Raw genomic sequence first — 27,711 nt, forward strand, 5'->3', positions numbered from 1 at the left:
GCTTCGACTGAGGCGACTGACTGCTGAACGGCACATAAAGTACCTCACAAATTTGGACTGTGGTTTTCTAAAAAATGGTAGAGTATCTACGGATTATCCGAGACACATATTCGCTTATTTTGAGTCTTCTTCCACTGAGCGAAGTTTCTGAAAATTTTCCTTGTTAGTGGCTCCACATGAGGCTATTCGGTCGGAGCAGGCGCACCAAGTTTCTCCCTCTCCCTCGACGAGTTAACCCGGTTTAGCGCAAAATTTTCGGTGCACTGTCCTCGATCAAAATTAATCGAGGGAGTTGAATTTGAGCATGATTCACAGTCGGTTTTTACGAGATGATCAGGGTTTTATAAGCATATAGTATTAAGATGGCAGCACGTATCGATGTACTGAGACAGATTCAACACATTATATACTGTACTCTAATGTATGATGAACCAACAAAGTTTCTCATATTATGAATAAAATTTACCAGGAGTAGAATTAAGTTGTTCCTCCACACGTAACCACACTGGGTGTTTTTCTTAATAAGAGGACTACGCGACATGAGGAGTTTTGTAGTTTTTTTATACTCGTGGTACGTGAAGTATCAAACTCAAATTTGCCTCTCCCAACGCAGTTCGAAGCAACTCTAAAAATATTATCGAAAAAAGTCGACTTTTAAATGGTTTGGCCATTTTGAATATGCTATAATGAAGTAAATGCTTTTTTTTTTGTAATGTCCTTGCTCGCTGCGTGGGAAGGGGGCGGTGGGATGAGTTCGATTAGAGGTGCATTAAGATTTTTAATCAAAGATGCATGTTCTAGGAGTGTTATGTCTTTTACAAAGGAACAGTAATTGAGAAATTTTGTTTGCAGTAAAAACTGGATTTTTGTGTGCAATATATACTAGTTAGAAATAAGAAGACATGCATTTTTCATAAAAAGATAATTAGTAGTATTAAGTAGCATACATTAAATGACTTTCGTATTTCAGTAGCGTAGGTTTTCGAACTGAACGGAAGAAACGTAAAAAAAAAATAATAATAATGAGCGAAACGAGACACTGTACATATCTTCTTCTATACTGCAGCCCCCAGTTCTTTTATTTTCAAGAACTGATGCATTCGCACCGACCAATTCGAGAAGTATATCCACCTCGTACTTCGAAAAATTTGTTCTCATTTTGTTCTCCATTTCACCAAACAGAGACGAATGGGCTACTAGCGAGGTGTAAACACACTTCTGCTTATTGACGATAGTGAGAGCTTGTGACTGTCACGTCACTCACCAGTGACTGTCTTGAAAACTTGTGTACATAGGCAGCCGTGTGCAAATTCGTATCTCTATTAAAATCTTTGCATCTCCTCGGCGCCTTCCATTGTAGAGATAACCTATGTCAAATGCACGGTTTGCTGACGACAGTTTGCTGACTGACAATTAACGTCGCTGCACTGCAGAGACATTGAAACGCGATTTACTTTTAACCATGATCACGGGACCGAGGCTGATGCACTCGGCCACAACAGGACATCGCGCTATACAACCTAACTTCGATATTGTTGCACTTCGCCTCCTGCGGCCGTTATTGGAAGCACACTGTGACATTGCAGTAAGAAAGTGCAGTGGTGACTAAGAAAAACGCACCGCCCGTCATTTCTTTCAGTTCAGCTGTGCATAAATACTATCAAGTATTTCAACCTCTCCTCGTGAAATATCGTCAATAATGTCGATAGTGCAGTGCGATGTTACTCATAATCGTGGATATTCCTGAAAATGGTAAACAGAGGAAGACGTTGAGAAAGTGGACATATTCAGGTGAAAAAGAATTGATATTCGAAGTTGTACAATTTTCCCAAGGAGATAAAAAGCGCAATCAGGTAAGTGGTACCCTTACAGAAATCAGTCTAGCGGGCGGCAAAAATGATAGGGACTTCAGAAAGAAGAGTAAAATATACTTGAAAAGGCTGTAAGAAAGCAGAAGAAATCGGCGACAAAGCTAAACCCCTTGAAAACGAAGGCGTTCTAGAAATGTAGTCTCTCTAGATGACTTCAATAAAGCACTTATTCTAAGAAAATATTTTGGTGTATTACGAGCAGAAGAAGGAAATCCCAACGTTGAGAAACGTGCTAATATTTTCAAAAACTCAGTCACATTTTTAGGGAGGATGGGAGACATTGGAAAATTGAAAAAGATGGGATTTAGTTTCAAAAAAATGTGAAACCAACCAAACAGAATATTTTGCTGCTAAGCGTACAGAATACTTGAGAGAAATCAGAACTGATGTAAGTGGACCGAATGAAGCACTGGTATTCGTGGGGTGCGTAGGCATTATACCATGAAAAAATGTTGGTGTCGCAAAGAAGTTCCGCATGTAATTACTAACTGCGGTGAAGGCCCTATTGTTGTCCGCGCTGGAGGAGCAATGGGTTTCAAACAGGGAGCAGACTTAATTTATGATTCGAAATCTAAATCCCAAGATTATAACTATGATATGAATGGCGATAATTATCACGAACGGTTAGAAGAGAAACTGATTCCTAACGTCCTGGCTGGTAGCATTGTTGTTCTTGATAACGCACCGAACGCACCGTGTCATACTGTTCAGACAAATAAAGCCCCCACTTCTGCAACTCGCAACAACGACGTAACTGACTGACTCTTTTAGAACAAAGTCAGTTTGACACCGATCTTAACAATAAATGAGCTTTTAGAGAGTGCGCAAAGTTGTTTTTAAAGCACATGCAGTTGTAAAGTGGAAGGGGTAGAATCCTATAGAGCTGATTGGGATATAGTGAAAAAAAAAATGTGTAGAAAAGAACTTTCTTCCATTAATAACGATAACCAAAGAGTCTCCAAAGAGTCTTCGTGTAAGAATTCCGCACGCGATTGCTTAAAAGCATGCGAACATGTGAAGGACATCATCTTTACGCCAGTCACTGTTGTAAGTTTTTATTACACTATTGCAATTTCGGCCTTAGGACATTATCACGTGATATTACGGCTTTAAGCCATGTCAACGTAATGTAAGGCCGAAATTGCAATAGTGTAATAAAAACTTATAACAGTCACTGGCGTAAAGATGATATCCTTAAAAAAAAAACTTTAACAAGGGGAGGCCGCCAATTGTGAAATTCAGATTCGATTCATACTGCGCATAATAAAAGCTCATGGCCAGAGGTGTAATGTGGCAAAGCACCAAGATGCACTTTTCAGCCGTTGTCGAGAAAATCGACAGTTAAAAGAAACCGTTGCGGTGAAATACTCTCTACGATTAATATTTTTCTGCAGCGTCGTGGCGCAGCGGTAAGCGCTGGGGTTCGTAATCCGAAGGCCACCGGATCGAATCTCGCGCCATGCAATTTTTTTTTATTATTAGTTTTTGTAATTCAAATATATATATATATATATATATATATATATATATATATATATATATATATATAAAACTATTAATGAATTGCTTATGCATGTTGGTGAAGGCGGATCGCTCTCCAATTGTAACGCCTCCATTTTTCCGTTTTTTTTTTTTTAACAGGGTGTACCAAAAGATTTCCCATCCGCACTGATTTTCGACGATGTTATAAGTTGCGCTAGGGACCGCATCTACCTTCTTTCGAAGTTAGCAGGCAACTACGCTGTTATGCGGTGGCTCGTTTCGGCCCATTCAACATCTGTCCTTCAAGTGTAACGAGCGAGTAACGGAGTTTATATTTCATACCTGCCACAGCAAATTTGTGTTCGTGGGGTCTCTATTCTAATTCGAACGTTTGACTTACGCTATACGTATTCGTTTCGGAATATCGTTTCTACGTCTTCCGTTAACTATACGTGGTTAACATTATGAAGACAATTAATAACATTTGTGAAATACAACTTTGTTTGCGGAAAACATAATGATGTTCGAAGTCGCCAGTTTTTCCACGACAACCGACTTTCAACAACTTATTATATGTGTGTGTGTGTGTGAAATCTTATGGGACGTAACTGCTAAGGTCATCAGTCCCTAAGCTTACACACTACTTAACCTAAATTATCCTAAGGACAAACACACCCACCCATGCCCGACGGAGGACTCGAGCCTCCGCCGGGATCAGTCGCACAGTCCATGACTGCAGCGCCTAGACCGCTCGGCTAATCCTGCGCGGCACTTATTATATGCATAATTGTTGCAACTGATTGCCGGGAATTAAATATGCATATATATATATATATATATATATATATAAATATATATATATATATATATATATATATATGAATTAAAAAAACAAATACTACAAAAAAAAAGTTGCATGTCGCGAGATTCGATCCGGCGACCTTCGGATTACGAACCGAAGCGCTTACCGCTGCGCCACGACGCTGTAGAAAACCATTAACCGTAGAGAGTATTTCACCGCAACGGCTTCTTTTAGCTGTCGATTTTCTCGACAACGGCTGAGAAGTGCATCTTGGTGCTTTGCCACATTACACCTCTGGTCATGAGCTTTTATTATGCGCAGTATGAATCGAATCTGAATTTCACAATTGGCGGCCTCCTATTGTAAGACTGTGAATCCCAACTACAACAAGTGTATTCATGCGAACATGTAATAGCAATTGTAAATAAATTTTGGCCTTGCAGAGATGGGTTAATGGAATAAACAACAGGGAATATAATAATTAGCGTTGGTCTGGAGAGTGGAGACGAATGTACAGCTCTTCATGAAGACAGTGCTATGGAAACTGACAGAACGGATAAAACTGCAATCTATTACAATGAGAGCGATATATAGCAGATGAAATTGGCCTCTACGCCTGTTGTGATTGACCATCCGCTTCATAACTAATCACCAAGCTCAGTGCAGTTTTATACTCCATCCTTCGCTCTGCACCGAGCGAGGTGGCGCATTGGGTAGCACACTGGACTCTCATTCAGGAGGACGATGGTTCAAACCCGCGCCCACCATTCTGATTTAGTGATAATTAATAGAAACCCTCAGCTGCCGACAGGTGTTGTTCACATACCTCGATGGGGACAGCTGAAAAGGTGTGCCCCGGCCGGCACTCGAACCCGGCATCTCTTGCTTACAAGGCAGACGCTCTAACCATCTGAGCCACCGAGGACACAGATGAATAAGGCGACTGCAGGGACTTGTCCCTCGCACGCTTCCCGTGAGACCCACATTCCCAACAGCCCACAATCTACATACGTAATGTAAGCGTTCGGGCAACCTGTGCGCATTCGCACAGACAAAGGTCAATGGCCGGGGAGCCTTTAACTATATATATATATATATATATATATATATATATATATATATATATATATATATATATATATGAAGATAGTAACTGTTTTCGAAAGAAAAGATACCACTGATGGCCGTGCAGGTTCTCTAGAATAAATGATAATCGAGGTACATCAACAACACCTGTCGGCAGCTGAGGGTTTCAATTAAGTATCATTTATTCTAGAGAAGCTGCACGGTCATCAATGGTATCTGTTCTTTCGAGAATAGTTACTATCTTCCTATATATATTCTGATTTAGGTTTTCCGTGATTTCCCTAAATCGCTTCAGGCAAGTGCCGGGATGGTACCTTTGAAAGGGCACGGCCGACTTCCTTCCACATCCTTGCCTAATTCGATGGGACCGATGATCTCGTTGTCTGGTCCCCTCCACACAACCAACCAACCAACCTCCACTCCGAATCCCGATTACCTACCGACACGCGATAAGCCTACCGAAGCACCTTCATTCCTGGGTGCAATATTATCGTGCTCGGCTAATACAAACATCCATATTAATCACCTCCGCTCAGAATACACAGTTAAGACGCAATTATCAGACACAGCCTCGAAAGGGACCATTTATTAGTTTAAAAAAATGTCCTGGTAAGCTGATGAAAGCAGTCGTGTAAGATGACGAACTAAGGCAAGAACTTGCTTCAACGAATATTATTAAATTTTCAGTTTTGCTAATTTACGATGACCTAGAAAGGATCGCGGCAATATTGTAAATTAGCAGGTTTGAAAATGTTGTTAAATATCAAAATTATTATATCGCTAGAAACAATTTCTACTTCAATGTAGAGAAGGCTCCTTCACTCATACCGGAAATACCTCCCTGTTTGAGCGAAAGAGTCAGTAGAACAGGAGCACTGGGACTCAATCTTAGGTTTATTAAATGTTCTGGTCATTATATTGATTTATGTGCAGTTATTAAGACATTTGAAATTTCAGTCGTAATGCAATAAAAAGGCACTATATTAACTATAAAAACTCTGAGGGGTTTAATAAATTGACGGGTAAGCTGACGAATCACGAAAAAAGGCGAGTGGCTAGTCGGCAATCATCATTTTACCCTCCATGCATCTTACAAGGGAACCTCCCCATCGCACCCCCCTCAGATTTAGTTATAAGTTGGCACAGTGGATAGGGCTTGAAAAACTGAACACAGATCAATCGAGAAAATAGGAAGAAGTTGTGTGGAACCGTGAAAAAAATTAGTAAAATATACAAACTGAGTAGTCCATGAGCAAGATAAGCAACATCAAGGAGAATGTATGCTAAGGAGCGCTATGGTCCCGTGGTTAGCGTGAGTAGCTGCGGAGCGAGAGGTCCTTGGTTCAAGTCATCCCTCAAGTGAAAATTTTACATTCTTTATTTTCGCAAAGTTATGATCTGTCCGTTCGTTCATTGACGTCTCTGGTCTCTGTTCACTGCAATAAGTTTAGTGACTGTGTTTTGCGACCGCACCGCAAAACCGTGCGATTAGTAGACGAAAGGACGTGCCTCTCCAATTGGAACCGAAAACATTTGATCGCAAGGTCATAGGTCAACCGATTCCTCCACGGGAAAACACGTATGATATATTCTATACGACACTGGTGACGGCATGTGCGTCACATGACAGGACTATGTTGTTGACCCATCTAACTTGTACACTTGGCGAATGGGTAAAAAGATTCTTCTACCTTGACCGATTTAGGTTTTCTTGTGGATGTGATAATCACTCCCAAAAAAGTGATGCAAACATACGAGTCTGTCACATAAACTGAAAATAAAAAATTAAACTTTTCGCTCGACGGAAGACTTGAACCTAGGACCTCTCATTCCGTAGCTGTTCTCGCTAACCACGCGACCACGGTGCTCTTTGACTGCCAGTGTTCTTGATGTTGCTTATCTTGCGCATGGACTACTCAGTTTGTATATTTTACTAATTTTTTTCTTAGTTCCACACAACTTCTTCCTGTTTTCTCGATTGATCTGTGTTCAGTTTTTCAAGGTCTATCCACTGTGCTACCTTATAACTAAATCTGAAGAGGGTGCGATGGGGAGGTTCCCTTGTTAGAAGACTTCTGCATTTTTAATTCAAACAACATTCTAGGAGATCATAGATATTATTAAAAAAGTAAAACACATATATAAGTCGATGAGATTTTAGGACAAAATCACGAATGCCACATTATGTAATGAGAGATAGTGGTTACACACGCGCTGTCGCTTACGAAGTGACGAGCAATCTTACACGCTCTGGGCTCCACAACACGGTTTTGTCTGTGGCGACCTAAGCGAATGGCAAGGTCAAATGTTCGGAATTGACAAACGTGGCTAGCTGACTGATGTCACTAGATATTGGCAGAGGTACTCAGTAAAGCGTCATTTTCGTAAACATGTTATCTTAACCCTTTCGTCGTTTCACCCGACTGCCCCCCACGGTTGATCCAACACTCACCATTTCTTGGAGGCAGGGTCGGTTTAAGTCCCAAGCGATACAAGCCACCGCTTGGGTCACCAAACTGAGAAGGGGGGGGGGGGGGGGGGGTCAGAGAAGCCACGAATATAAAGCCGTCGTTCTCACGAGGCGTGGAATCGCACGTGGGCGAGGAGCTGGCGACGTGACAGCGTTGAATTTCACGTTCCGCTACACTGAAGAGCGTGAAATAAAGAATCTGGCATGTCAGCTTTTAGCTTCGGGGAGCAACGTGACTAATGAGATGGGACATCGTTCTACATTACAAGGCAGAACATAGGAGTCGCCATATTGTACGGCGTTAAGCATTGTATTTGGTAGGTTTTTTTTCTCATAAAGTACATGAAAAAGCACTCCGTCTTCAGGCCACAGTGGCCCATCGGGACCATCCGACCGCCGTGCCATTCTCAGCTGACGATGCGGATAGGAGTGGCTTGTGGTCAGCACACCGCCGTCTCGGTCATTATGCTGCTTTTCTTTGACCGGAGCCGCTACTGTTCGGTCGAGTAGCTCCTCAATTGGCATCACGAGGCACATAAAGTACGTGGTATGAACATAAGGTGTTTCGAAGCACCAGCAAATGGAGAGTCGTTGTAGTTGCGATTCGTTATAATAAAATGGCAGGAAACTACCTATCGGTAGGTAAGGGCTTCCTATAGTTTGTGTTTTTAGTGTTGTGAAGTGTGTGCTAGAAAGTACACCGTTTGAATGCTACGGCACGATGATGACCTCTCAAAAGCTCGTCTTCTTTTTTTACAATCTCCATATTAAATATCAAATAAAGCCATTTGTAGACACATTATTTACACAGTCTGTGCCACATACGGACTGTTGGATGGTATGTCGAAGCTGCAGCGCCGATTATAGCGTTGTGTACTCGCAAGATGTGAAGAGAAATGTAGCAGGTTCGTGTGCAGTTCATTCCTATTTTTTCACTTTCTTTCTTTAAACGATTCGCCGTGTTTTTTATTCATTTAGTAGAAGTGTTCTCTCAAAAGCCTAAGTTCTTTATTATAAATAATATATTTGCTGCTAGTTTGGTTGCAAAGACCAACGGCTGGAACGTTTTCCCAGTGACAAGAAACCTTAACGTGACTGCCAATCTACGTCTGAAAGTAAACACAAGTTACGCACTGGGTGTTCCTGCTATTATGAAACTCTGTGTAATAGATACATACCTATTTCTGGATTTACGAGCTGGCTTATCTTTGTTTCTTGAAGGTAAATATATTTGTAAATGATGGTGAGCAGCTTCTAAAGTACCTTCTCTCCCGCTCGAATTAAATTATTAAACGAATCTCGATCTTAAAATCTATTTTATCTAAGACGTAACTTCAGAGTGTTGGTATTGAACGCAACGTCGAGAATATGAGTATTATGCATGCACAAACTGACAGTCAGTACACTTGAACTGTATTTAATTTAAAACCGAAAATTGGATGGAACTTCAACAGGCATAACGAATATCATCTAGTAGCATGTACACTATGTGATCAAAAGTATCCGGACACCCCCAAAACATACGTTTTTCATAATAGGTGCATTGTGCTGCCACCTAATGCCAGGTACTCCATATAAGCGACCTCAGTAGTCAGCGACCTCAGTAGTCATTAGACATCGTGAAAGAGCAGAATGGGGCGCTCCGCAGAACTCACGGACTTCGAACGTGGTTAGGTGGTTGGGTGTCGCTTGTGTCACACGTCTGTAGGCGAGATTTCCATACTCCTAAACATCCTTAGATCCACTGTTTCCGACGTGATAGTGAAGTGGAAATGTGAAGGGACAGGTACAGTACAAAAGCGTACAGGCCGACCTCGTCTGTTGGCTGACAGAGACCGCCGACAGTTGAAAAAGGTCATAGTATGTTATAAGCAGACATCTATCCAGACCATCAGATAGGAATTCCAAACTGCATCAGGATTCACTGCAAGTAGTATGACAGTCAAGCGGGAGGTGAGAAAACTTTGATTTCATGGTCGAGCGGCTGCTCGTAAGCCACACATCACCCCGGTAAATGCCAAACGACACGTCGCTTGGTCTAAGGAGTGTAAACAGTGGAAACGAGTTGTGTGGAGTGACGAATCACGGCACAGAACGTGGCGATCCGATGGCTTCTCACTGTTGAAGAGCAATTCGGGGATGGCGATTGCATCTCTCAACACGATCGAGCACCTGTTCATCATGAACGGAATTTGGCGGAGTAGTTACACGACAATAACATCCCTGTAGTGGACTGGTCTGCACAGAGTCCTGACCTGAAACATATAGAACACATTTGGGATGTTTTGGAACGCTGACTTCTTGCCAGGCCTCACCGACCGACATCGATACCTCTCCTCAGTGCAGCACTCCCTGAAGAATGGGCTATCATTCTCCAAGAAACCTTCCAGTGCCTGATTGAACGTATGCCTGCGAGACTGGAAGCTGTCATCAAGGCTAAGGGTGGACCAACACCATATTGAATTCTAGCGTTGCCGATGGAGAGCGCTACGAACTTGTAAGCCATTTTCAGCCAGGTGTGCAGACACTTTTGATCACACAGTGTATCTCAGATCGTTGGACAGCATTGTGCAGTGTTCCTCTGCCAGAAATTCGCTGTTTAAGCCATCGATGAATCCAGAACATTCAGCGTGATTTTCTCCGTTCGTGTTCGACAATTGCTAACGAAATAAGTCGCTTCCTTGCGAAAATTTTCTCAGACTAGCCCTTTCTGGGTGACCGCTGCCTTTCTTTGTTCCGGACTTACTTTGCTGTAGATCTAAATCTTGTTGGAAAATCAGTAGCTGAGACTCCACAATAACTTGTGTGTCGTCACAGCAGGCACATTTTTCTTTTCCCTGAAATGCCCAACACGCATTTTTTTTTATTGCACTCGGCGCTGTTTCCGGTGTATAGATGCTTGAGAAGCGTAGACTGCTGATTTGTTGTTTCGGAGTGTGGACTGAGAGCCACGGCTGCTCTGTTTCAGACGGTGGAGGGAGTGCTGGACCTGGTGAAGGGCCTGCTGCCCTCTGGCGACGACGGAAGCGGTGACGCCACCACTGCCGCTTCCGACAACGCGGCGTGAGGTCCAGCAGCTGCAAACGTGTCCGTAGAAACGGCCGCACTCCATTGATTTTCAGTCGCTCACTGTATTCATCGATTAAAAGTTTTCAGCAATCAGCTTTTCTTCTCTATTTTTCTGCATTCCCCTTCCTTCAGTCCCTCCTTTGTCCGAGCCGGAAGCTATCTCTTTACTTCACGAAGAATCGATCACAGCTATATCTTCAATCGAGACATTTTCGTACACTGTAATCTCTTGAGCGCTGACTCGCTACACAAGTCTGTGAGGCTTCGTTTTTTTTTCTTTTAACAATCTGCGCTCTCCGACTTTATTCAGCCTCTAGGACGTTTTCTAAACCTGTTTGCGGCCGGCAGGAGTGGCCGAGCGGATCTAGGCGCTACAGTCTGGAACCGCGCGGCCGCTACGGTCGCAGGTTCGAATCCTGCCTCTGGCATGGATGTGTGTGATGTCCTTAGGTTAGTTAGGTCTAAGTAGTTCTAAGTTCTAGGGGACTGATGACCTCAGAAGTTATGTCCCATAGTGCTCAGAGCCATTTGAGCCATTTGAAACCTGTTTACCAAATACTGAGCAGATTCATCACCTGTGCGACACAGAAACACAACAGAAAGTAACAGTTGCAACACCAAAACGCACGTGACTGAAGTTGAGAGAGAAGTATGTGAACTGTGTCTCTGAAACACAATGAGACAAGGACGACAGCAAAACATTTTAAATGTCGTGCTATCGAAGGACGTAAAAATAAGAGACTATGAAAATGTGTTAGAAGTACAGTTACCACAAAGAGCAGATGAAGAAAGAAGGCTGTATAAACCGCTTACCGATTAGTATCCAGTTCAGAAATAGTAAAGTTTGATAACGACAGGAGTTGAAAAGAAAAACTGAACAGACTAAGATTAGGATATGATAAATACATTGACGAGGATGCTCCCTGTAGTAGTTAAGTAGTTATGACAAGATTAGGGCGAGATGGAAAGCTTGAACGAAATAATAGAACTATTCGAATGACTTCGGCTTTAAAACAAAATCTCCCACAGAGAGCAGACTTTTTTTTAAAAAAAAAAAAAAAAAAACAACTTTGACCGTCGAGAAGTCACTTCTGCACAGGCAAATGTATAGCAATGAGTTTTGTAAAACTGGAAGTTTCACTGTGACATTTCCATTCTAAGCACATCACGCTGATCCTTAAAAGAGGTACAATTTTTTCCAAACGGCAGTGTACTATGTGCAGTCTGCCTATCTACAGGGTGTTTCAGCATCTGATGACTCCCCACAAAGAGCATCACTACTGTGCCATTCAAAAACATTGGAAAAATGAGACCTCTCCATGTCGCCCCACAGTCGCCGACTATGATTCATCGCTGAACACAGTACTATTCACGAACAGTCTATGCTTCCTGGTCACATAACCACTTCATATGCAGCCGCTTGTGTTGCGGTGTTAACGGCAGCCTACACGTGGGACTGTAATTCTCTAGTCCAACTGGTGCTAGCATCCATACAATGGTGGGGGATGACACGGAAGCCGGCCGGAGTGGCCGAGCGGTTCTGGGTGCTACAGTCTGGAACCGCGCGACCGCTACGGTCGCAGGTTCGAATCCTGCCTCGGGCATGGACGTGTGTGATGTCCTTAGGTTAGTTAGGTTTAAGTAGTTCTAAGTTCTAGGGGACTGATGACCTCAGACGTTAAGTCCCATGGTGCTCAGAGCCATTTTTTTTGATGACACAGAAAGTAGCAGGGAGTCCATCACCTGTTCTGGGATGATGCGCAGATGTGAAAAATTGGATTATGTTGATGAGGTTAAAGAGACAAAAAAACGAGGTAATCAGTCCCCCCATTCTATATCTGCCAAGCTAGGAAGACTCCTTAGAGAGAAGGGAGCAAAAGACAAGTCCTGACAAACGCTACTGTAAGCGAGAATCAATAAAATCAAGAGACACAAGCAAGTAGAAGTGAATGAGTGGTAAGAGGGTGGAGGTTGGTGAGTTGCTCCGCTCAGAAAGAAGCTGGAGGCCCCTGGTACATGATATGTGACAAGAGACATACTCTCAGCATCCGACAAGTGTTTTCTCACCTTCCATTACCACAAGAAAGCTAACAGCTCAGACGAGTTGATAAAATGTCGGGAAAGAGATGACGACGAGACAGCAAACGAACAGCAGATGTAAAAGAATAAGAAGAAGTAAAGAGGTGGGACGGGCACGATCCAGGCTGGACCCCCGAGCAACAGCAGCTATGCATCATCTGGCTCGGAACAGGCGACGGGGCACCCCTGCAGTCCTTCAAGCCGCCGACGACGCCAATGTGTCGTACCACACAGAAAGGAGTAGAAACACCTTCACAGGTAAAACGTAAAATTAGATCAGCCACTTTGGTGATCAGCCAGTTAGGCGTCATCTGCTAGCACTACAGGTAGCATTTTAACCAGTTTAAGGTTTCGCCACAAAGTGTCCAAATAGGGGTAGTCCAATAAAAAGTGGGCCACTGCGAGATGGGCACCACACTGACAGTGGATAATGATGATGATGTTTGGTTTGTGGGGCGCTCAACTGCGCAGTCATCATCGCCCACACAAAGTCCTAATTTTTTTTACAGTCCAATCTAACCACTTGTCATAAATGATGATGATGATGATGGAATGACGAGGACAACACAAACACCCAGTCCGCAGGCAGAGAAAACCTCCAACACAGCCAGGAATCAAAGCCAGGATCCCATGATCCAGAAACAATGGATAAGATCCTCATGTTGTAGGATGTTGCCATTGATTAGACAAGCACAGTCATTGCAAAGCCAAGAGAGAATGGTAGATTCCTTGTGAGAAACATGAAGGAAAGACTGCCACATGATCATGGACCACTTTATTGCTCGCAGCTTGTTCAGAGCAACCAAGACACACCAATCCATCTCCCAAGCCTCAAACAACTGATGGCATAGAATTTACTGAAGATTCCTATCTCCATAGTCGGTAGCCTGGTAGCCAACTTGGCCAACCAGTCAGCATATTTGTTTCCTGGGATCCCAATGTCACCTGGGGTTCAAAGTCAACGGAACGTCCAGCTTAATGGAGGTCAGAAAGGACGTCCTGGATAGCTGTAACCGATGGGTATCGAGCACTGCCGATTAAGAACATTTTCTGTTGCAAGGACGAACATGACTGGGAGCTTGAGTCACAACTACCAAACCAGTAGTGAATGCACTGCATCCATTTGCAGGGAACATAGTTCTGTGCACCTTGCATATGAGCAGACAAAACTGGTTCGTCCATTGACCTTGGCGCTGGCAGTGAACATCTAACTCAGAAATGCATCAACGACAGCCATGAACAGTCGTCGAAAAACCATGGCATCAATGGAGGATTTCGGCCCAAAGGATAGGTCGAGACAGACCTGATAATGGGCTACATACCAAGAAGGCATACACTATTGGTGCCTGACAAGAGGCAACACTGGGGAAAGTTGGAGTTCAGAGCAGAGAATGCGAGCTGCAATCGTGACTCCAATCCTAGGCTGCTGTTGTGGGAGGTGGCTCTCCCTGCTAGGAGAAAGGACACAGTAGTATGGATGTTCAGGGGAGCAGCACATGTTTATTGCACAGCTGAGCAGCAGTTGTTGGTGCTCATCCGAAAAGTATCTGTCACAAGTAAGACCAGCAGCGCTGTTATTGGTCCAACATCAACAATACGGAAGGTGATGCTTAGTCATATGTCAGACTCCGATAATCAAGATGAGACAGGTTCAGAACATCGTAGAGTAGCAAAAATGTAGAGAGGCGTGCACACCAGCTGATGTTACTGAGGCACATTCACTTAAGATAGCAAAGATGGAGAAGCCACGCCAATTGGACATTGAGATCATACCAAGAAAGTGATAAGTCTCCACCACACTGAGTAGTTGATCGTCGAGGTAGAGTTCTAGTTGAGAATGAAAGTATGATGGCGACAGAAGAGCATGATGCAAGTCTCACTGTCTGAAAACCAGTAGCCATGGGAGAACTCACGATGGCACCTCTTGAATGGCAATCTGCAGTTGGCGTTCAGCAACACCCACTGTAAGAGAGCCAATATTAAATGCCCACATCATCAGGATACAGGGGGATCGACACTGTAGACCCCACAGCCGCAGCTAGACCATTGATAGCCACTAGGAATATAGGCACACTCAATACAGAGCCCTGTTAGACCCCATCATCTTGTGTATGTGAGTACTGTGGCAAGGGCCAACTTGAAACTGGAGAAGTTCCAGATAAAAATTGGGAGCAGATCCCAGAGATCCCTCTCATGTAGGGTAACGAGGATACGACCATGGCTTGTGGTGTCACAAGTCTTTTGCATGTCAAAGAAGACAGCGATAATGGGCAAAAGCTGACTGAGTAGCAGACGTCAGGTAGACAAAATTGTCAGGCAGTAGAACAGCCTTGGAGAGAGCCAAAAAGCCCCAAGAATCAAGGTACTAGCACAGCCGTTGCTTCTCCACATGTTCGACTAACTTACAGAGAACATTAATGAGACTAACTTGATGATAGCTGTCCATCTCAAGGGAGGGTTTACAGGTTCTTTCATGACTGAGATGGGAATGTGACGTTGGAAATCTACCAAAACCTGTTTGAGCATTTTCTTGTGGGTATGTTCTGTCCCAGGAGAGCCGTGTTAGGGCAAAGAGTTAGGTTACTGGGGAATTTCCACTCACTGAACCGAGCATTATACACCTCCTTGTGATGTGTGGTGAAAGGCATGTGAATTCGCTCTACCTAATGCGAAAGAGGAATATGTGGTTCAATGGTAGTAATAGACTGTTCACAGCATTCTTGTTTCTGTCCTTTTATTGGGTATTGGACCTGGGGGTGAAGTATTTTAAAGGTCATGAGGCGCACCATCGTTGGATGTTGCTTATGGCGTCGGAGAGCCTGTCTGAAATTTCTAGTGGCCATGGCGATTTCGGAAGTCTGCTAGTAATACAATGGACACGGTTCTGTTTTGGACAGCCGCATCGATGCATCCACATGGTTGGGTGCTTACGGCGACAGTAGAGACAAAGCTGTCCCAATCAGCATTGTTGAGGGCCAAGGCGAATGATGCTGGGGAAGGGAGAGGACGATGGGAAAATGATCACTGTCACGGATGAAGGGGAGAAGAAGACGGCTGAAAATGGAAAGATTAACGGCAACTGTTATCCATATGCCACTCTGAAATGTGTGGAGATACCATTATTGAAGAGACAAAGATCGAGCTCTGAGAGCAAAGTTTTGATAGCGGCCAGTGGTCGTAGTTCTCCACAGTTGTCACCCAAAATAAGGAAGGTTGGCGCGATGTGGGTGTACCGACGGGTGGGGGGGGGGGGGGGGGGGCAAGGGGGGGTAGTAGATGCAGACAACATGTTCTGAGACACTTCACATCGGGAGGGAGGCGGTAAAATCCAGGACGTCCTCACACAAACACTCACAACCTCCAAAGTGGCATGTGTTTACTGTAGACAGAGTCGAGAAGGTACGTGCAAACTCTGACCAACGCTCAGTCATAGTCAGCTCGATTCTTAAAATAGCCCTGATAGCGTAGGGAAGGATTTTCAATGCTGCCAATCAAGTTTTCTGGAGTGCAATTCAGAAAGCGGGAGAAATGTCTAAGTTTATGTTTATTAAAAAAGTTTATTGTAGCTCAGCCTGGCGATGGAGGTTGACATTATTGATGGGGTTTATAGCTGAAACGGCAACTAGCCACAAGTACGGTTCAACATGGTTTACTTGGATCATACCTTGACCTGTTTCTGATTTTTTACAAATCCGTCTTCAGGTAGTTGTTACACTTTTCTTTTTTGTTTTCTTGCTGGGGCCTCGTTTTGTAACGGTTACTGGATTGCTGCACTGGACAGACAGAAAGGTTTTTGTTCACAAATGTGGTACAGTTTTCGATAGATTTATCTCTTATGACCTTTACCAAAACATTTATGAAAAAGTTTTAAAAGTTATTAAAACGTGAAATGTGGCGAAAACTTACGTGCTGTACGCTTCTGTGTGATGAAACCGCCCTGTGTTTTCGTCGTGAATTTTCGAGTTAACACGTTTTTGGACGATCGCAATGTGAGTGCTGCTCAATTCCGTATAAGATTTTCTTGTCAGAAAGGAAGGATGCAAAGATAGAGAAGCTTCACTTCTTTTGCCACGCAATGTAGTCTCAAAACGTGAAGTATGTATCATCATGAAACTAATTTTTTAATCAGCTGTAAATTGACTTCTTCATTGTCCGTACGGCATTTGATACATGAAAAATGTAGCTACATTAGTGTCGAAAACTTAACAATACTTATGAAATGAGGCATATTACCTGGACAGGAACTCAAAAGGTATCACAACACATGATTCATACAAACGTAACAAAAACGTGTAATCAGAAATGTTCTGAAGTCAAGGAAACATTTTAAAAAAAATGGCACATTATCCAAAAATCTTCTTCACAACAATAAAACAGGTACTCTTTATTACATCGTATATTACATCGAAACACGATTTTATGTATACAAAACGTTTTCATCACACTTCAGTTAAATAACGCAATGTATTATAAATAATAATAATAAAGATGGTAGCAGAAGTGAAAGGATAACATTAAACAGTAGATGTATATATTCAACGCCAGCACTACTAGTAATAGTAGCAGTACTACTAGTAGTAGCAGTATTACTGATACTAATAATAATAATAATAATAATAATAATAACAATGATTATTAGGAAGTGTGTGCGGGTAGAAAAGTGATACATTAACTCATGATGAGTGAGTTCTAACCGAGAGAAATTCTGTTTAAGTGTTTGAGATGAGAACTTTTTAATATGGGAGAGATTTTCTGGGAAAGGAGGTTAATCAGTTGTAATGGGAGAAAGAATGTATAGAAACAAATGAGCAGGTAGTGTCGTTGCTTAAGAGGCAGGTCATTAATTTTGTTTTAATGTTAGAGATACGATACAGCTCTTGATATTGTGTAAAGTATAATCAAAATGACGAATGTCATAGGTATGTATCGTATGTACGGGTTCATCATGGTAAACTTTCCTGAGATAGAACTTGCAGGATATAATCGCCGTAATTGACAATAGAAATTACAAGCGTTTTGTACAACTAGCTTTCTCAGGTACACAGGGAAGAGGTTTTGATAGTAATGTAAGCCCCGTTTATGACTAAAGATGGAATGTATTATGATAATTCCACTTTAATAGTCCTAGAATGAGTAACGTGGACTGCTTAGCTTCTGGATGGCTTCTGAGTTTTAACTCTGTATTCTGTGATAATACAAAACGTCAGTATTGACATTCTCGAGAGCAGTATTCCAGCTAACTTTTTTATTTAACTGTAGGGCTATTCGTAAGCAGCTCCGGGGTTTCAGAGAACAAATGCGTGTAAACTGCACGTCGCACATAAAACAGACACATACCGATGGACAGAGCATCTTTCAAAGTTTTTAACTCACGTGGCAGGTGCTCAGTAAGGGAAATATCAATACGATAGTCAGACTCTTGCCATACACGTCCAAACACGTGGCCGATATATGCAACTGAATAAATATCCTTCTTTGCGACTCTTCCAAATTAAACGGGAGTGGAGGAAGAAACACACGATCATTGACATAATCCCCTAGGAAGGAACCGAATGATGTCAAAGTGACCATGGGGGACCACTGGAGAAGAGGAGATTCATGAGAGAAAGCAGTTACAGTGCAACACTGGGGCAGCTCTGCATTGAGGTAAACACGAACATGTGAAAGAAAATCTGGTGAAGCATTATTCTGTAGTAAAAGGAAGTCTCCACTGTATTGCTGTAATTGTCATCTTTCTAGACACAAATAAAAACCAACTTCTGTGAAAAGCCGTATTCCTCCAGTAGAGACTGTAAGTCATTGCAAAAGTCAGAACGAAGTTCTTAGTCCTTAGAGGCAGCACATGTAAAAGTGCAGCCGGTATGGTTTTACCATCCATACTTTTGCGTAGAATGCACCAGGCAACTGAATGCGTTGCCTGCAGTTCTCTGCTCGCACCTACCATCGGTTTCCCCTGTATGTTGGAGAATTTACCTGGTATTTTGGACTAAATCGTTCTTTGAACTGTCATGATTGACGAACAGTTCGTGAATTAAATAACATAAAACGTATGCATTGCTCCATTATACCCAATGTTCTAAGGTGCGTGCCCCACTAGTGGTGTTGTCTACAGCTATACCATGACGTGTATTATGAACAGAAACTTGGTGAGGTTCATTTGGAAATTTGGAAATTTGTGGTAAAGTCTTATGGGACCAAACTGCTGAGGTCAGGGGTGCCTGGAGAGGTGCACCATCCATTGGAATGTGCCATTTCTCCATCTGTCTCGTAATTTTTGTATAGCCTTCTTCTCAAACCCGAGAAGGATTTATCAGTAACTCAGTATGTATGAAGATCATCAGCAGTGGGGCAGTGGGGCAGAATTGAGCTCGTGTCATTAACATGCAATGGGAAGAGTGTCAGGCTAATATACAACTCTGGATAACGCATGATGTTGCCTCTCTTCATCAAGAATTCTTGTCCTAGACCAGGGATGTACAAATTTTATAGTACCGTAGGGTTTAAACCTCTCACTGTGACTACATGAGGGCCACAAGCACAAAAAAAATCATGTACCTAACACATTATAGCCAATGTATTTTGGAAACTCTTCCGTTGATCTGTGCTCCGACACTAATTCCCTGCAAAGCTGTTCAATAAACTTCACAGGTGAAACTACATAAAACAAAAATGACCATCAACTTCAACAAAACCATTCCTAATTATATTAAAATTGATGTACAAAAAACATGTCATTTTCAGCACAGCATGCCAAACTCACAGCTGATAGATCTCTACTGAAAAATGAAATTTTTTCCCTGAGTTAAAAAAAAGCAAGAACTGAATGTCAAATTATACAAATTGCACTTAGGACTAGTCAACGAAATTACTTTCTCCTCAATACTGAATGACGTAATAGGAAAAATAAATCGCCACACAGAATCGACAATGAGAAAAAAATGGAAGAAACAGGACTAACTAAATAAACTAATGAACAAAAATACATCTGAAACTAAGACACACACACACACACACACACACACACACACACACACACACAAACACGCGCACAAAACGCGTGATTAACTTTACTGAGATAACAGATAACACTCACAAAACAAGTACAGCATAAACTTGAGAAAGGCCCCAAATACAAGTTGACCATCCACACAGCACATAGGACCACACAAAATCTTACTACTGAAAGCACCATAGGACAACATCAAAAAGTTAACAGACCTGGGTTGACCAGGTCTGACAAAAGGACTAGTGATGGAAGAAATGAAACAAATAATCAGAACAAACAATCCATAAAAACAAATAAAAAGCGTATGACAAGAAAACCATTAACAGTACACGCAGAAACCAACGTAAGGTACTCGTCACCAAGCCAGACAAAGGGAACTCTTTGGTTTTAATAACAGAAAAAGAACACATTGAGAAAACAGAAAAATTCTTCAAAGAAAATGAAATAACCAACACTAAGGTACCAAACCAACCTGAAGGGTCTTTGAAAGCATCATACACACTCTCACACAAAACGAGAGAAAAAGAATGACTGAAAGGAATCCTAAAGCTCCACTCTCTACATGCCTTCTAAAAAGCCACAAAGCTGATACTCCAGTCAGACCAGTGGCTGATTTCAGAAAAGTCCTGTCTTATTTACTAAGGACACACATACTCACATTCCTATAGAATAAGTGCAAATAACAAACAACAGAAGTCTCAAAAAGACAGGGGAAATAATTGGGAAAATAAAGAATATCAACATCTTGTGAAAAGCAACACTGTTATTTTTTGTTATTACATCCATGTACTCACATATACCCGAGGGAGAAACTATAAGCGTTATAGAACAACTTTCACAACTTATTTCCAGACATACAAGTAAATGGAATCTCACCCAGCTGAAGGTTAATCACAGAACACACTGTCACTTCAGGCAATATTTTCTTGGATCATATGGAGAACACAATGTTTAACAACAATGTGAAACAGTAGGGTGCAAAGTAATACATTGGTACTGATATACGGACGGCAATCTGTCTCATAGATGAAACACAAAGTAGGAGAGAAGAGCTACACATTAACATCAACATAGTACATCTAAAAATACACTTCACAATGATAATTGAAGAAAATAAGAAACTACATTTCCTAAACCTTACAATTGCAAGAAACATCAATCAACAAGAATTTTCCACCTACAGAAAACCTACAGCCACAAGCAGTGCTATCCATAGCACCTACAACCACCCAGCGCTTGTAAGTATACTAGTTTCACACGCATGCTCCACAGGATAAATAGAACAGATTTTAAACCTGAAAACTACACACATGAGATGAAGATAACCAGAGAAGTTGTTGAAAATGAGTACAAATCAGACACCATAAAAAATCAACAAGGTAAATATAAAAATAAAATATAATGATCGTGGCCACTCACTCAAGTGCACAACCAAAGGATCTGAAAACACAGAAGCATAATACACAGAACATACCAGAAAAAAGAAACAAATAATAAAATAGCGTATAAAATTGGAAATGCAAGGGTTCTGAATAACATTCAGAACAAACAGCACTACGAAGGATAAGATCGGAAAGGAAACCTTGAGACAAATTCAGCAAAGCGGGAATATACCAATTCACAGGCATCATTGGTCAATACCAGTACGTAGGACAAACTAGAAGAAACTTCGAAACAAGGCACATAGAGCACATGCAAGCTCCGAAGTGTAACAGCACATATTTCGCTTTCTCAGAACTCTTAACACATAAAAACCACCAACCCACAAATATCACACACACTCAGTTACAGTCTACATGGTATATGGCTAAAAAACGCAACAAACATAGAAAACATATAGTGACTCGAGAATAAAAAGGTGGTATTACAAAAACTATACACAAAACAGTATCTGGAAGCAAACAATACACATGTAATAACATTTTTTAATGTTTTGTAACGGTGCAAACTGTATATGATTTAGAACAAAGAAAAAAAACTACTGATGATGGTGATATTGTCGCAGAGCTTGAGCAAGAATGTAAATAAAAGTCTTTTGCATCAAGGCGTACCCGCATTCCTAGATTGAACACCGTTAAAATTAGTTACATCAGTTGTTTCACAAATATTCATTTTATTTTACAAGAGTAGCAACAAAAAGTATTCTCAAAAGAATTTTCTACAAGGGTCGCTCTCTCTTTTGTAGGAGCGAGTCAAGGATAAGTAAAAAAAAAGAGTAGACGAACGAACGGTGAGGTGCGAGCCGCTTCTGTGCATCGCTTTCTTGGATCAAGACTTCTTAAACCTCCCCATACGAAATTCATTTCCTACAACAGTATCTCATCACGATCCCTACTCGTTCTTACACATATCATTAGTACTAACATCGTATGCAAACAATCGAAATGAAAGCTTTTACACGTATTTCCTGCATAAATGCTGTCACTGCAACCCCCTTTACTGAAACCCTGATCGAGTATGTACACTGCCGAAAAAAATACAACACCCTCAAGGAATGTGTTCACCACCACCAGGGTATAATATGAACGTACTGAGACACTCGACTGAGTTGCAGTTCAGACGCAGCTCTGCGACAAAGAGTTGCAGCTATGCGTCCCAGTGTGTACCAGGCCGAAGTCTATGCTTTTACTGTATCTATCTCTTTCTTTCTCGTACGTAAACAAGGTCCCTCTACCCTAGCCAGGTGTTCTCTTTCCTTTGCCAGGCAGTACATTGTTGACGACCATGATAGCTGATGAAATTAAACCGCAGTGTGTTCTGCGCAGAACATGCTAACAGCAAAGAGTACAAAACCCAGCAAATTAAAAGACTACTTTTGAAAGAAGTTATGCAGAGTTCGGTGGAAGAGACATTGAATTCAAATGGTTCAAATGGCTCTAAGCACTATGAGACTTAACATCTGAGGTCACCAGTCCCCTAGACTTTGAACTACTGAAACCTAACTAACCTAAGAACATCACACACATCCATGCCCGATGCAGGATTCGAACCTGCGACCGTAGCGGTCGCGCGGTTCCGGACTGAAGCGCCTAGAACCGCTCAGCCACAACGGCCGGCAGACATTGAATTCTTCAAACGTAAAGAAGCTGCTCTGAGAAGTCCACGTAAGGATACAACATGCTACTTTCTCTAGTCAACAGAAACTGATTTAGAAGGTTCATACCGAATCACTCTCCAAATCGCTGAGACCAAGAAACTTCGCTTAAATAGGGGAGGAGCCCATCGAATTTGGCTTACTAGATGTGGTGAAGTTAGTTCACGGAGAGCAACATGTGGAAAAGATAAACAAAATATCTCTTCCTAACAACTCCACCAGAAATCATTTCGAGAGAATGAGTCTGGATATTTGGACACTGTACCCCAACGTAACAAGATGAAATCATTTCTTTGCACTGCAATTAGCTGAGTAGACATATGTTACATCTTGTTCCCAATTGCTTGACTGCATTCGATACATAAAAGATGACAGTCTTTGTTCTAAAAGTACTAGACACTACAACATGCAGTGAAGATATTTTTGAGTCAGTGAACAATTTTGTTGAAAAAACAAGAGATGTCTTGCTCGAAGCTGGTTATGTCTGCACAGAGGGAGCACCTACCACGATGGGCGTTCGCTCTGAATATCTCGCAATAGTGACAGAAGTTGCTCTAGATGTAGCATCTAGCCAATGCACTATGCACCATTATGCTTTGGCATTTTCTCACGCAGGTAGTGAAGAATGTAAACCGCATACCAGGTAGTGCAAAAAAAAAAAAAAAAAACTTCTCAAAGAGTTGTACAAAGAGGTTGGAACCAAATTTTTTGTGCTATTATTCCAGACAGAAGTACGATGGCTACCACGTGGCAACATGTTGCATAGAATGGTCGATATTCGACAGCAAATTGCTTTGTCACTGGAAAGGGCGAGGATAGAGAAGAACGAAGACTTACATGCCGAACAACAGATAATATATTTATTTACAAAGTGATGTAGCTTACGAATTTCTATCTAAAATGGGCTTAACCTCGTCTTACAAGGAAATATTGTGAATATTTCGCCCGCAGAAGACAAAATTGATAGTTTTCTTCGTGGATTAGAGATTTACCATCACAGGACTGAAATTCAAGACATTTCCAAGTTTCACAGGTGCACGACAACATCAGCGAAAAATGCACATTCGTACATGAAATGATTCAGCTCTTATCAGAAGGAATAAATTCTATCAGTAACTGTTTTAATGAACTGGAGACTCGACAAGTACATGGCTGGGCTTTAAGACCGTTTTCAGTGAATGAAGGAATATTTTAGGATAGTGAAGTTCAAGTCGGTGCAGTATTTCTTGGACTACATGAGGACAGCAGACTGAAACAGATTTCTCGAAACTAGCAGTAACTGGAAGAAAGATTGGCTTAGAGAATCCATTATTTTCAGGAAAAGTCTTCAGAATACTGATGGTAGTGGCCACAACTTATAGGTGTGATGTGGATTTGCACCTAAGGTGACAATGAAAACGAACGCAAGGAAGCGATTGAACTTGAAACATGATTTGCAATGTGCGTTGTCGAAACCAATATAAAAAGATTGTTGCAACCGACAATGTCAATGACTTTCGTTATTTTTTGTTTTAACATAACAACTACAAGAACTTGTGAAAATTTTGTATTTACTTCTAATATTAAAAACAGGAATGTTCAAACAATTTTTTTCCAGTCTAAACTCTCTGAGGTGTGTTGGTTTCTATATGATGTCATTTAGAGGTAATGATTTCAGAAAGTTTGTGAACCAATGTGTTAGTCTATGACATACAATACAATTACGATGCGTAGAGATTCTCTGATAATCAGTTTCTGAAAAAGCACTTTAAATCATCGAACGAATGAGACGGCGCAGTGGTTAAGTTCCTGGACTGAAATTGATATGGAGGACATGCAAATTCCCATCAGTCAACCAGTTTCAAGTTTTCTGTTATTTTACCAATCAACTTGAAATGAACAGATGAGATGGTATCTTAACTATTACTCCCAAAATTTTCTACATTTTTCTTCGAAATTGAAAGATCTCTTAGATATTTAATTGCTGAAAGAAACATCCTTATTACCATAAATGAATTAAGTTACGAGGAGGGTATGTATGAAAAGCATAGGTGTATTTGATCTGACAGATTGCATCTATGTGACGGTGGAAGGCAATAACCAGGTCCCTTGTATTTCGTGGATAATGCTTTCGCTATATGAACTATTCGGGGTGGCCTCGTGGACTGACAGAGATTCGACATAGACTATAGCTGCACTGAACTCTCCAAAACTCACAACCGTAAGATGAGACATGCGTTCCGTTACGTTAAAATGTGTAGATAAAAAATCCTAGGTCAGGATCACTAAAGCTCCGTTATTTGTTAACTAGTTTAAGCTCATCGACGAGCCATCTTCATGTCAATAAATATTTTCTTTATTATTTGATTCGGTGTGTAGCAATCGCCATACATTACAATCGTCATAATCTGTTGAGCTAAATCGCAATTCTTGTCGTCTACAGGAACAAGGAAGTAGCTGCGTGACGAGTGTCAGAGTACTGTATGTAACCATGACAACCTACTTTAGTCTGTACACGAGAGTAAGAGAGATTGAGCTGAACAGATGTTGACCCATGTGTAATGCATGGGGGCTGTTATACATGGAACCAAATAACACTCAAATTTTTTATTGATCTGAAGACGGCTCGTCAGTGAGCTGATACTAGTCATCAAATAAAATATGGTAGTATCAGCGACTTAAAATAAATTATTTTATCAAAATATTTTAACAGCAACAAAACACTGAACCTTAGCAAACATGCATCTGTATAATTACAGGGTACTATCAAAAGTATCCGGACACCCTCTGCCTTTATTACTGTTTGAATGTTGGGGACACTTTCCATGAGGTGTCTGATTGTCTGTGGGGGAATAGCAGCCTATGCTGACTCAAGAGCCGAAACCAAACAAGCTAGTCATGACAGACGCTGCGGTCTGGGCGAAGGAGACGTCCTAACTTATTCGAAAGGTGTTCAGATCGAGACTCTGAGAAGGCCAGTTCATGTCAGGAAATTTATTGTCGACAAATCGTTGTCGCACAGATGTTGCCCTATGACGGGGTGTATGGTCATGCTGATACAGTCGTCGTCTACGAACAGTTCCTCTACTACACGCAATAAGCAATGCTTTAAAACTTGTTCATATTGTTCTGCAATTAGAGTTTTCGCAAGTGCAATAAGGTGAGCGTATCTGCTCCGCCCGAACAGGCCACGAAGACCCAACGGTACCGCTCGGCCGCCGTGTCAGCCTCAGCTCACAGGCGTCACTGGATGCGAATATGGAGGGGCATGTGGTCTGCACACCGCTCTCCCGGCTGTATGTCAGTTTACGAGACCGGAGCCGCTATTTCTCAATCAATTACAAGGGCTGAGTGCACCCCTCTTTGCCAACAGCGCTCGGCAGACCGAATGGTCGCCCATCCAAGTGCTAGCCGAGCCCGACAGCCATTAACTTCGGTGATCTGAGAACCGGTGTGATCACAGCGGCAAGGCCGTTGGCTGGAGCGTATCTAACCATGACAGACATCCCCATACCGGAACACCACCTCCTCCATATTTCACTGTGGGTACTGGACATGATGGTAGGTGTCGTTCTCCAGGGATTCGGCGTACCCATTCCTTTCCATCTGATTGACACAAGTTATAGCGTGATTAGCCGTTCCAAATCACTCATGTCCAGTTATCGACTGTCCAGTGGCATCGCTGTTTACTCCACATTATACGTCACATAGTACTGACTACAGAAACGTGTGCTTTTGAGGAGCTGTTCGACCGTTGAAGTCACTCTTTTCAACTCCCTATGCACAATCATTGTGCCAGATGAAGTGCTGGTTGCACTATGGAAACCTCGAGTGTTTTATTCCGCTGATTCTATGCGATTTTAGCGAACCGGCCTCCGCAAAGCTCGACGATCGCTGCCCAACAGTCCATGAGATATGCCTGGTCTGGGTTAGCTGTTTTCGTTCCTTCTCGTTTCCACTTCAACGTTACATCACCAACAGTCGATGCGGGCTGCTCTACTGGGATCTAAATTTCACTGATGGACATGTTGCTCAGATGACATCCTATGACTAGTCCACGTCTCAAGGCACTGAGATCTCTCAACTGACCGCTTCTCTGCTGAAAAAACAGTGATCCCCACCTCGCTTTATACTGGCAAGTCTACCTCTTTGATATCTGGTGATCAACTCCGCATTAAATAGGGTTGTCCGGAAACTTTTGATCGGATAGTGTAATTAAGTAGCTTCTGTTAACTAATTTTTGGTTTACAATGATTTATAAATTTTGCTGTACTGAATAAATCTAAACTTTCTGCAATCTATGAACGACTAGACTGCATTATTCCTTGGTGAAATTGGTAGTTTTTCTATCTTAAAGATTTCTAAGTACTCGATTTCGTGTTGACGTCCTTGAGCATTGACGCGGAAGAACGGGAGAGAGCAGGAACGTAGTCCACTGGACAACCGTGTCCCGAATCTACCATGTCTGTTAAAACTAGACTTCCTTTCCTTTGATTAAGACACTACGAAGATATTCGCATTGGAACTTTACATAGTGGATTTCTGACTAGTGAGTGGTAACGATGAAGCGGGCGCAACAGTTCAGATATGGGGGACGTGAATCATCTGATCTTTGCTTGCCAAAAGTATGATAAAGTTAGATAAAAATTCCTCTCTGAGCTAGGGTATCTAGGGATTCCGTTCCCTTTAAGTATTATTAGCCTACTAATGCTTCTATGTCTCGCGAGGTGCATTTTAAGCAGTAATATGAAAATATGAGAGAATCGATTACAA

General features: G+C 41.9%; 1 protein-coding gene and 1 non-coding gene across 2 annotated transcripts in view; one reads left to right on the forward strand and one right to left on the reverse strand.

Moving 5' to 3' along the window:
* Window positions 1-10,873, forward strand: part of LOC124545476 — a 32,921-nt gene extending 22,048 nt beyond the window's left edge. The window contains exon 5 of the mRNA XM_047124409.1: window positions 10,680-10,873. Within this exon, the coding sequence (XP_046980365.1) occupies window positions 10,680-10,778 (99 nt within the window). The 3' untranslated portion in view covers window positions 10,779-10,873. The remainder of the gene's footprint in view (window positions 1-10,679) is intronic.
* Trnat-ugu lies at window positions 5,007-5,080 on the reverse strand. Its single transcript has one exon. It is a non-coding gene; the product is annotated as a tRNA-Thr (tRNA).
* Window positions 10,874-27,711: the final 16,838 nt, after the last annotated feature.

This window comes from Schistocerca americana, chromosome 8 (assembly GCF_021461395.2).
Source record: "Schistocerca americana isolate TAMUIC-IGC-003095 chromosome 8, iqSchAmer2.1, whole genome shotgun sequence".
Lineage (NCBI taxonomy): Eukaryota > Metazoa > Arthropoda > Insecta > Orthoptera > Acrididae > Schistocerca > Schistocerca americana.